The sequence below is a fragment of the Typopeltis vanoorti genome, chromosome 2 (assembly GCF_054136105.1).
Source record: "Typopeltis vanoorti isolate ZY-2024b chromosome 2, IOZ_Tvanoo_1.0, whole genome shotgun sequence".
NCBI lineage: Eukaryota > Metazoa > Arthropoda > Arachnida > Uropygi > Thelyphonidae > Typopeltis > Typopeltis vanoorti.
In genome coordinates, this window is record NC_143550.1 from 155,315,282 (window position 1) to 155,327,333 (window position 12,052).

The 12,052-nt window shown below is 34.9% G+C and overlaps 1 protein-coding gene and 1 pseudogene across 2 annotated transcripts in view; both read right to left on the minus strand.

The window, feature by feature from the left end:
* LOC150109552 (uncharacterized) overlaps positions 1 to 12,052 on the minus strand; it is a 196,889-nt gene that overhangs the window by 55,601 nt on the left and 129,236 nt on the right. Inside the window, exon 4 of the mRNA XM_090402640.1 lies at positions 1,731 to 2,016. Within this exon, the coding sequence (XP_090258766.1) occupies positions 1,760 to 2,016 (257 nt within the window). The 3' untranslated portion in view covers positions 1,731 to 1,759. The remainder of the gene's footprint in view (positions 1 to 1,730; positions 2,017 to 12,052) is intronic.
* Positions 1,877 to 12,052, minus strand: part of LOC150109553 (serine/threonine-protein kinase Tao pseudogene) — an 81,504-nt pseudogene continuing 71,328 nt past the window's right edge. The window contains exon 2 of the transcript XR_016550416.1: positions 1,877 to 2,016. The product of XR_016550416.1 is annotated as a serine/threonine-protein kinase Tao pseudogene (transcript). The remainder of the gene's footprint in view (positions 2,017 to 12,052) is intronic.

Below are 12,052 nucleotides of genomic sequence, written 5' to 3' on the forward strand. Positions count from 1 at the left end.
AGCTAAAATGACTCCTTTTTATTTGCCATCTGATTAACAAATAATTATCCTTCAGAGCAGTATAGATTCTTTCTTTTCCCGGAGGGGCATTGTCTTAAAATAGTGACACCTCTGAGAACTGTTGAAAATCATAACCAGAAAAAATTTATGGTTTTTTTTTTTTAAATAGAGTGCATTATGCAGACAGGTATGCAGCCACAAAATGAGAAAATGAAATAATCAAGTAAAAAATGAATACAAAGTGTACTTCATAAACATATTTGAATAATGTATTTAAATAGCTGAGATGCAAGATTTACCTGATAGAAATATCAGGTCCAGTTGCTTATTTAAGTATTGCAAAACAGTCACATATTGAATACAAAAATATAATTTTAAATTGATAAACAGCTTTGTGTAAACACTGCAGCATTAAACCACACAACGTTTAGGCTCTACAAGAGATACTGCTACTAATTAATATAAGATAAAAAGGTGTAGGTTGTATTTATTGTTAGAAAGTAAATGACAACACTGAGACTTCAACTGGAAAATAATGTAGATACTTTTTTCATTGCTGAAAAGGATACTGAGAGTAATGCAAAACACATTTAGAAATATTATATTGAATAGAACTAACAAAATGACAATGTTTTTATAAGGAACTTAGGAGAGATAATTATTATATGTCCTATATTCCAGAATTCTCATAATACTGTGGTGTGTATTGTCAAAATTATATGTGTGGATGGATGGGTGGAATACTGGCCATAATGAAGAGTGACCAGTGAATATTTTCCTTCAAAATAGTTTTCAAATAAAAGAGCAACAAGAGATTCCTATACTAACCTTCATTATACAAGCATGAAATTTGATATTGGGCTATCTATGTAAACAGCAAATGAAATATATGAATCATGAGGAAAGGAGAAGGAGGTAGAAAGACAGCACATATATATGTGCACAAATTAAGATCAGTTTGGAATATTATATATTATACTACTGTCTGCTATAAACATATTTAAATTATTTATGAGCTATAAAAGCAAAAAGCATAACACTGAGTTTGCTCATGACTCTTATTCCAAAAAATTAAGCAATATCTTAATTATTCAGTTCTGAAAAATTTATGACAGCAACAATGTTTCTTAATCTCAACTTGAAAAATGTTTTTTGTATCTTTTATAATATATCATTTGCAGAGAAGCTTGTGATTCAAGAACAGTAACTACAACTATAAAAATATTAAAACTGCAAGATTTATTTAAATAACTGATGAGACCTCAATAAAGGTCGAAACCGGTCTGGGTAGTGGCCCCTTGCCTTCAATACATAGCATCATACATCTCCTCCAGGAGATGTGCTTTGCATTAAAGGTAAATATTAAGAATAGTGATCAGAGCTTATCCACCTTTACCACGAATTGCCTTGACTTGCACTATGTGTGGGGTCAGCTAGACTTGAAATGCTTGCAGGTGCAAACCTGACTTACTTGACTGTTTGCTTACTTGGGAAATGGAGTAAAACCAGGTTTAAAATAGCTTGGTATCTTTAACATTTATTATACCCAAGGTAAAATACTTTCTACATATAATTTTGGATTGTTCAATATCTCAAAATCAAAAATTTATTCTTTTATTATTATTTAGCTTCTGAATAAGGTATTCTGTTTATATTAGTTAAATTGGAAATTATCTAAATACATGAAAGCAATCCCAAAAATTTAAATCACATGTAAAAATGAATCCTACCACCTTAATGAAGTTTCTAAGTAGTTGCTTCATTTCATATGGAACTTAGTCATGTGCCTCTGCAGTGCAGATCTCCAGCGAAATGTTTCTCCACAAAACTTGCAATGTAAAGTATTTTCTTGATGCATTTGATGATGTTGTTTTAATAGTCTTTTGGCCTTGAATGTTTTGCCACAAATGAGGCAGTCAAACAACTGGTCAGAATGCGAGAAAAGATGGTCCTTTAAGGAATGATGATTCTTGTATAGACGCTTACAAATTCCACACTGAAAACTTCCTGAAAATTCTGAAATAAGATTATCAATAGTTACATAAAATACATGTAATTAGAAAATAAAGGATTATGATGTTTTATACTTAAAACAGTTTAAATATATTAATAATAATGTGTGTATATATATATATATATATATATATATATATATATATTATTAAAATATATAAATAAATTAAGCAGGTCATGAAAAGGACACCAACTTGCATGAGTCAGTATCAATTTTTGCATTGTTTATAGCAGTATGTGTGTGTGTACATTATATATATATGCATATATATTAATAAAAACATGCAGATAAATAAAGAATAATTTTGACCTTGCATGGACAACCTACATCTAGAAATTCAAAGCCTTTATTTTTGGCTTGTTTGTTTGCTGTAAACAAAAAACAATATATGACTATTACAATATATGAAAAACACAGATTATTAATTTTAGTAATTCATATGGTATGCATATAAAACAAATATTTTGCATATATATATATATATATATATTTGTTGAAAATTAGAGAAATAATAATTGTGACTCATTTACTTTGACAGGAGAATGCCGAAAAAATTCTTCAACTGTTTTAGATGTTACACTGTGTGTTACCTTTAATCTTATTATAAATGTTCCTCTTAATAATGCTTGATTTTATCTTATTACTTCTCATAAAGAGGATGCTCGTGAGTCAAATGCAGTGACATGTATAAGAAGAGCTCCTGATTGGGATAGGTTTTCTAGGAATAATTAAATATATATGCGTAATTGTTTGAGTAAGAGAGGCTGTAAACATTGTTCACTACCGGTTTTATTGGTGTGGTTTTTTTTTTTTTGCCAAAACTTTTACGAAATCGTTATTATTAGACTTAGTAACCTACAAAAAATGGCGGCGGCATTGTCATTCCATGACTTTAATTTAGATTTCCGTCATTTTGTTATGTGTGAGGTCTGTTATATGTATTCTTTCGATTACATAAATGATTTGTGGATATTGGTGCGGATGGAAGGAGGGGTATGTGTGTGAAGTGTGACCTGAATGAGGAATTGATGAATGCAAATATGAAATTTATGACACAAAGTGTTAGTAGCGAGATTCTCATGGGGAAAATGTGTGCACGTTCGAAAGAGAGGCGAAAAAATGTTAAAAAATCAGTAAAGAAGAAAAAGAGCGATTTGAAAACCGTAACGGATGTTAAAAGGAACGAAAGTGAGGTGAGAGTGGCAGAAAGAAACGAAATTGAGAGAACGAATGAAACTAGAAATGGCATGACGCAGAAATCAAAAGTGAAAAAAATCGAAAGAATGGATGATAGCGAAAAAAGAATAAATGATAGGGAAAGTTCGACGCATGTTGGATTGAAAGTACAGAAACAAAGAAGGATGAATGAGTGTGAAAATGAGAAGAATGATAGCGAAAGTTGGACACATGTTGGACTGAAAGTACGGAAACAAAGAAGGATGAATGAGAGTGAAAGTGAGAAGAGGGGGTCCAGAGTTAGAAAGATTGAATGATAGAAAGAATGTGTCGCAAGATTCGGAAGTTGAATTCGATTGGATGAGGCAAGAAATGAAATGGATGCAGAATGAAATTAAGAAAATTCGGGTAAAAATTATTAAAATAAATAATGATGGCATGAAAGAGTTAACGAAAGATGAGCGAGTGGAGTTGTATGGCAACTCCATTATTAAGGGTGTGCTGGAGAATAGAATGCACAAGGTATGTTTTCCAGGTGCTAAAATGAGTAGAGTGATTGAGGCATTGGATATGAGGGAGGAGCGAGCAAAAGAGTTAATAGTATTAATAGGTACGAATGATTTGAGAGAGGACAAAGAGTGTGTCAGAATGGATATCAGGAGGCTGCTTAGAAGGATAAAAGAGAATAGAGTGACAGGAAGAGTAATTAGCATGTTGCCTAGGTATGACTGTGGAGAAATGAGGCGGAGAGCAAGGATTATGAATGATATGCTCGCTGAAATGTGTGAGGAGACGGGAGTACAGTTTGTTAATGTGTGAAATGAGTTTGAGGGACGAAGTGAGCTGTATTGGAGCAATGGACTGCATTTGAGTGGTAATGGTGTGAGTCGCTTGGAGAGACTACTGCTGGAAGGTAGAAAAGTGAATAGAGAGAATGAATCAGATTGAGTGGGAAATGATGTGGAAGAGCAAGAGAGTAAGACAGGAGAGATTGAAGAGGTGGTTATGAATGGGGAAATGAGTGGTATGAGTATAGAAAATGAGAGAATGGGTGTGCAAGAGAAGCAGGGAAACGGGGAGGCTCAGGTTGGACAGGGATGCACAGCATGGGAAAGGATGATGCTCCAAGAGGAGGTAAAAATGTGTAGGCAGAAAAAGAATGGGATGACCAGGGATCAAGAGGAAACACTTGGAATTGAAAAGGGTTTTAAAATGAAGAAGCAGAAAGGGAAATGGCCCCAGTCGAGCATGGAGAGATCACATCGAGTGAGTGGTATCAGTGGAACTAGCTGTAGATCCAGAAATGAGCTGTTGTGTTTGTATATAGATGCTAGAAGTATAAGAAACAAGGCAGATGAAATGGTTGCACTAATTACGTCTGTTCACCCAAAGATTGTCTGAATAAGTGACACATGGTTGGAAGAGGATGACATCCTGACAGGAATAGAGATGGAAGGGTATGATGTATTTTTGAAAATTATGGAGACAACTACTGTGTTTGAATAAAAACTTTAGTTTAATATAACTCAAATCTACATTCGACGTTTCGATCTTTATGCCAAGGTCATCTTCTGGAGCGTACAAATATACACAGGAAACAAGCTATACTACAATCAAACTGGTTCGTTAAAGACACTGACCAACTGCTACCACAATTGTTGTCCTGACCTCTGGTGGGAAAAAAAAAAAAAAAAAAAAAAAATTTTCCGACCTTGACATAAAGGTCGAAACGTCGAATGTAGATTTTAGTTATATTAAACTAAAGTTTTTATTCAAACACGGTAGCTGTCTCCATAATTTTCAAAAATGCATTCTGATCACCATGTAAGCCTAAAAAAAAGGAAGGGTATGATGTGTTTCGTGAGGACAGAAGGGGTAAAAAGGAAGGGGGAGTGCTATTGATGATAGAGAAAGAGTTATGTCCATATAAAGTAGAGATGTAAGAGTGAAAGAGTGCCAGTGGTTTTGAGGCAGTATGGTGTGAGATAGAGGTGAATGGAATCAAATACTTGGTGGGAAGTTGTTATAGACAAGGTAATATGGATGGTGGTGATAATGAAATGTACAATCAAATTAGCCAAATAAATTAGCAAAGGGTGATTTCAATTATGGCAATATAGACTGGAATGACGAGATAGCAACTGGAAGTAAAGAAAATGAGTTTCTTGAGTTTTTGAGGATTAACCACCTCAGACAGTATGTAACAGAGGACACACGAGGATTGAGGGTCTTGGATTTGGTCATCTCATCAGAGGATGTAATTATAAATGAGGTGTCAAATCATCCACCAATGGGTGAGAGTGACCATGAGGTGATTACCTGGGTGGTTGCCAGCAGTGCAAGGACCCCTGTGAAAAAAGGGTATATGTGGAAATACAAGGGGGGGGGGGGTGATTATGAAGAGCTCAGGAGACAGCTTGCAGGTGTAGTGTGGAATGAGGAGTTAGCTGGAAAAGAGATCAATGCAACTTGGAGGATTTTCAAAAACTATCTAGTAGATGCAATGTCTAAATGTATTCCAAGGGTGAGAAGGTTAAATAAGGTAGGTGTGAGATGGATGAATAAAGAGATTAAGCATGCGATACAGAGAAAAAGGGCATTGTGGAAGTAACCAATTTCATGAGGTCTACAAAGACCAGGCAAGGAGGCTGACTTGGTTGGTGAGGGTAGCTAAAGAGAGGTATGAACAGCAGTTGGCTAATGAAGCCAAAAAGAATCCTAAGGAGTTCTTTCGATATGTAGCCAACAAAAGAAAGAATAATTATGGAAGGATGACATTGATTGGAGGAAATGGTATAAAGACTGCTGATGCAGAATGTGTGGTGGAGATACTTAATGAGCAGTTCATAAAGATCATTCAATCTTGTGAATTTGACTTCATGGAGGGATTGCAAGCAGTTGATGATGGGCAGGAGAGACTGACTGTAAGTGAGCAAGAGATGTATGGGGATGTTAATAAGGTTGTGGGACTTGATAATATATCACCACATATTCTGAAAGAATGTGCCAGGGAGCTGACACCTACCTTGACATATATTTTTAATATGAGTCTTGCACTCAGTCAAGTTCCGAAGGAGTGGAAGGAGGGCAAGATTGTGCCACTACATAAAGGAGGTGATCGAACTCAAGCATCAAATTATAGGCCTATCTACGTGTCAGGTGTTGTGGTTAAGTTGTTGGAGAAGCTTGTGAGAACTAGGATCCAGAGTTGGGTTGATAACAATGGTATTATCTTTGATGGACAGCATGGATTTGCTAAAGGGAGGTCATGTTTTAGTAATCTACTTACTTATTACAATAAAGTGACTGCTTCCTTGGAACAGAGGAGAAGGATACACAGTAATATACTTGGATTTCGCAAAAGCTTTTGATAGAGTACCTCATGATAAGTTGACAGTCAAACTAGAGCAGATGGGGTTGGATATTAGATTAGTGCATTGGATTGGAGACTGGCTATCTGATAGGTATCAACAAGTTGTGTATGGGGGTGCGATATCCAGGAAAAGAAAAGTCACTAGTGGAGTGCTTCAGGGGTCTGTTTTAGGGCCATTACTATTTAACTTGTATATTAATGATATTGGCGAAGATTTGGATGGAGATATTCAGTTGGTTGCAGATGATACAAAGTTGGGACGAACCATAAAGAGTAGTGAAGATGTTGTGGCCTTGCAAAAAGACTTGAATAAATTGAGTGATTGGGCATGGAAATGGGGATGTCAGTTCAATGTTGCAAAATGTAAGGTTTTAAAATTTGGAAAACAAAGATGGGATGCAGAATTTATGCTTGGTGAGAATATATTGTTGGAGGTAGAGGAAATAAGAGATCTGGGGGTGATAGTGGATAAGGATCTAAAATTTAGGGGACACATAGCCAATATCGTGGAGACAACACAAAGGCTTCTGGGAATGATGCGGAGGACACTGCGTTGTAGAAGTAGGGAGATTCTATTGTGCCCAGATTTGGTCACCGGGTTTTCAGAAGGATGAAGAGATGTTGGAAAGGGTCGAAAGGAGACTGATTAGTTTCTGACTTCTGGAATGTCGAGTATGAGGAAAGATTGAGAAGATGTAATTTGCAGAGTCTGGTGGTCAGGAGGAAGAGGGGAGATATGATAGAGACCTACAAGTTGATAAGGGGGTGTTATAGGAACAACGCTGGAGAGGTTTTATAGAAAATAGTGGGAGATCAGGGGAGAACCAGAGGTCATCCCTGGAAACTGTATAAAGAGGGTGTAAGTAGGGGGAGTGAGAGTCAGGTTTTTTTCGTGCAGAGTTGTGAATGATTGGAATGCCTTGCCTGAGAATGTGGTGTCTGCAAAGAGTTTGAATGTGTTTAAAACACGGTATGATGAGCTGTGTGTGTGTGTGATAAAAGGACCTCCCAGATGAGTCTTTGACTCCATGAGGTCTTGGGGTGGTAATAATAATAATAATGTCAGACTTAATCTTATTTCTCATAATGCAGCTATTAGTAACAATCAATCATCTATAAGTGAAAAATACTAACAACCTATGATTTTAGGGAAGGGATATGGAGAGGAATTAAATGTCCAATTCTGAATACCTTCAGACATATTCACAAATTGAATAACATTTAATAAATTTAGCAGCAGATTTAACAATCAAAATTTTAGTATATGTGCAATTATACAATACATTCAAATTACAAGAAAAAAATACCCATTTACTTTTTAAAGTAAATAACAATCAAAGGAAGAAATGACAAGTTTGCAAATCTATGCATAAGAATCTCATATGTTCACTAAAAACTAAGATACCCTCATACAGAAAAAACAAAAACCAGTTATGTGTCAGAACTGCTTTTGGTATTTTTTCTGCATGAAGGGAAAAAAATTGCAATAGAAGCAATTTTGTCCTCAAACTTTCACTGATTTCATTAATATAACTTTTAATTACTTCTATTTCAGAAAATTCTTCGATTCTTCAGACTCGTTTTTTTTTTTTTTTCAAATGAGTTTGAAGAATTTTATGCAACAGATAGTGATGACATTGATTGTGGTGTTTTATAATGGTATATGTCATGTCACATTTTATACTCCATTTCAGGAAATGGAGTATACAAATCGCATAAAGTTGTTTATATTAGGATAAAAGCTAAATGAAATGTAGGAGTCGCAATAACTTTCAGTAAATATTGCATTTGGTATCTAGACATATTGTGACTATGACTGCAATTGAAGAAATTCTGTTTCTGACTTGGCAAATGACACCACAACTTCAGGGAATTAATGAATTTTAATTCCTATAAATAAGTAATCCAGATCTCATACTACATCTCTGCCTGAGTACATACTTGAAGAACAACAAGCTACTTAAAACAAATCAAGTGCTGTGAAATGAACTTTACATACAAATTGTGACACACATGTGAAAAGCACCTCTGCAGAGAGGTTGGAAGAATGATGGAACACATGCCATTCAGTTTGAAATGACCTGAGTTTGATTCTCATTGTTGATGAGAGGAATCTTTATATGTACCTTTTCACTTTAAAATGAGTTAGCCGATCTGATATGAAAACAGCAGGGAGCTTTCTCCCAGAAACTTTGGTTGTTTATCTTGCAAACAGAGAAACTAGCCAGAGAATACATGCAGTTAACAGAGAAATACTATTAATAGGTGGTAGGTGTTACGGTGTTTAGGTAGTGTATTATGTTAAGTATTAATGAGTGATAGATGGCATAGTGTGGATGATAGATTATGTAGTATTGATAATGGATGATATGGTGTGGCGTTTCCTGTGATGGACTCCATGGAGATGTTATATATTAATAACAATATAATATTGTCAAAAAATTACATGGATTTTAATTTATTCTATTAGGAACTTGCCCATTGGTGAGATGTGACTGCATTTTATCAACTTAATACATAAAAGCCTTTGAAGCTGTATATTTTATTTTTAAAAAAAAAAGATTTACATAGGTGCTGAGCAGAGAACATCAGAACATCTGATAGCGACGGATAATTTTTACATTTCCAATGTGAGGCCCACTACTCTGTTTATCAAAGGCCTAAAGCACTTCTTCTGGAGGGTACTTATGTAATCAATCACCATAATCCATCCCTACAGTACAGTACAGCTCAATACCTTACAGCTCTTGCCACAGAATTCAGTTATCTCTGCACATGTTTTAGCAAATGGTTACACCACCATATAACAGACAAACAGTATGACCCCCTCCCCCCCAACTTCAATCCCTTTCACACTTGACATAAGAGATCTTAGTTGTGATCTTGTATGTCAAGTCTAAGGTATAAATATATATGAAAAGATGGCTAAAGTTCTTCAAAATGTAATCTCCATTTTGCTTTCAAACCACATACTAAACTTCATCTGATTTCTGAACAATCAGCTTCTTCCTCATGCACAAATTGCAGTATATAAAGTTCCATGTGCCTGTCATGGCACACGGAACTGAGAGACTATGTTCTGATAGTGTGCCAATCTGGATTACCTTTTGCATAGGATTGAATGGAAGAAAACAAGTACTGTACTACAAAGCACTTCCTATGAATGCATTAAATTGACCAAGAGTTGGGAGACAGTTATTTCTAAGACACATTTCACCTGAACTCTGAATTATTATCTTTTATCTGCCTCATTCAGTGCACCCAAATAGAACATAAGTTCCTTTTCAGTTACAATATCAATTGTTTTTGCAACAACTTACTCGATTGGTATATGTTTCACAACAGTTGTAATTTATGCTCTGAAGGTGCTGATTGGAAATCCAGCAAAATTTTACCTACTCAATAAATTATTTATTCCCTTTGATGTTACTTATACTGTGAACGTCTATGAATAGTCACCAACACATAAACCTTTCATTACATTTCTTTGGCTCTCAATAAGCACTATTCTTTCTAATGACAAATTTAAGAAGTTGTGCTTCAAAGTTGCCAAATTCATTACTGGTTCAATAACAATAATTTAAACCATTCTTTTTTTTTTTTTTTAAATACCCCCCCCCCCCCCCCATTTCTTAAGAGATTATGTGATCTTGTCATTACCAGAGCAGACAAAAGCAGCATTACCAGTCATGGATTCCATGGATTGCAGTCATGGATTCCAGGAAAAAATAATCTTCTCGCATGAGACCACAGTGTATACCAAAATCACTTAAATAACACACTTTTAGATAATATTACTTTTTTAAACCAGCTATCTTTCATAAACTAAAGACATATCATGCCTAACCCCCCAGGATATTTAGTCTACCAAAGTTTTACAAATCAAGATGCCCTTTGTAATGCATAGTTAATTCTACTGGACAGTCCTCTGGCTTACTGACATTCTCTGCTCTCTCACGGATCACTCAAGTTCGTATATTTAAAAAAAAAGAAAAGAGAAAAAAAAAACACATTGGTTTTCTCTCAAAAATTAAAGATTTAAGCAGTGGCCCTTCTAATAAGTTTTGACATTACTCTTTACTAATAAACTTCCTTGAACTCTCTGGAATATCTGTCTTAAGATACTGCAATCACACAGATTTTGAAATTTGTAATTAATTTGAGATATCTCATTTAGAAGAAAAAACTTATAAATAAGCTGAAGGAAATACTGCAGGTAGTCCATTACTGCCTATTCTGGTAAACTATTTTCAGTAGCATTTACAAGAAAAAAAAATTCTATTCTATTCATTCCAAACCATCTTTATGGTAAAGATAACAGAGTATTTTAATGCCATTTTTGCTGCATGAAGCCTACATATTATAAATTACAAATATTTCTTCAAAAAATAAATCTTCATCTCAGGATTAAGATAAAATGACATCCCATATAACCTTTTTTGATATTTGTAACTAACACAAAACATTGCTCTCTTTCTACATCGTTTTATTGCAAACCCACATTCTCTGAACAAATTGTGTACACCAGTCTGCTGTACATTATTCACCCCAAAATATGGAGAACTCAAGTCTATGATAATAAGATATATTATTATCAGAAACCTGTACCCAGTTAATGACTCATCTATGGAGGCTATATAACATCTGCACCAGCTGCCATACCTTCTTTTAAACTCATTTACTACTTCAACAGGCAAACTGCCATTCTCTCAGTCTGGGAGAGAAAAATTTAGCACTTATCCTTTTCTTAACCACATACAAACTTAACTTCCATTAATGACTCAGTGTTCTCTCCCCACCTTCCATATAATGAAAAATTTCATCACACAATACCCTATACAAGTCATTCAGAAGTTTATAGACTTCTATCATATCACCCCCTCTTTCTCCTATTTACCAGGGTGTGCAGTCCAGATATTTTCAATCTATCCTCATAATCTACATTCATAATTCCAATGCAATCTTTCTAACTATTCTTTGCACCCTTTCAACAGATTCTTTATCTTCTTGGAACCAAGCAGACCAAATCAGCACATGATAGAGGGGGAGAAGCTTTATCAAGGCCTTGTAAAGAGGCAAAATGACTTCCTTATCCTTATATATTAATATTCGTTTCAACATCACAATTATCTTCTGAGCTATATTTGCAATTTTTACTATGTGACCTTTGAACTTTAAATTCTTATCCTAAATAACTCCAAGATCCCTAATCTCATTAATTTCTTGTAGCACAGTGATGCCAACATGTCGTAGGCAAACTGATCATGCTCAAGTGCATAACAATACACTTACTAACACTGAACTGATAGCAATCATCATTCATCCAAATTTCCAGTCTATTGAAATAATATTGTTAATGCTGGATATCAGTAGCATCTCTAACTGCACTGGCTTATCTTTGCCTCATCAGCAAGCAATTAAAGATCTCCTCTCAGACAGATCCTTCCCAATATCATTAATGTACACAATAAACAACAATGGTCCAAGGA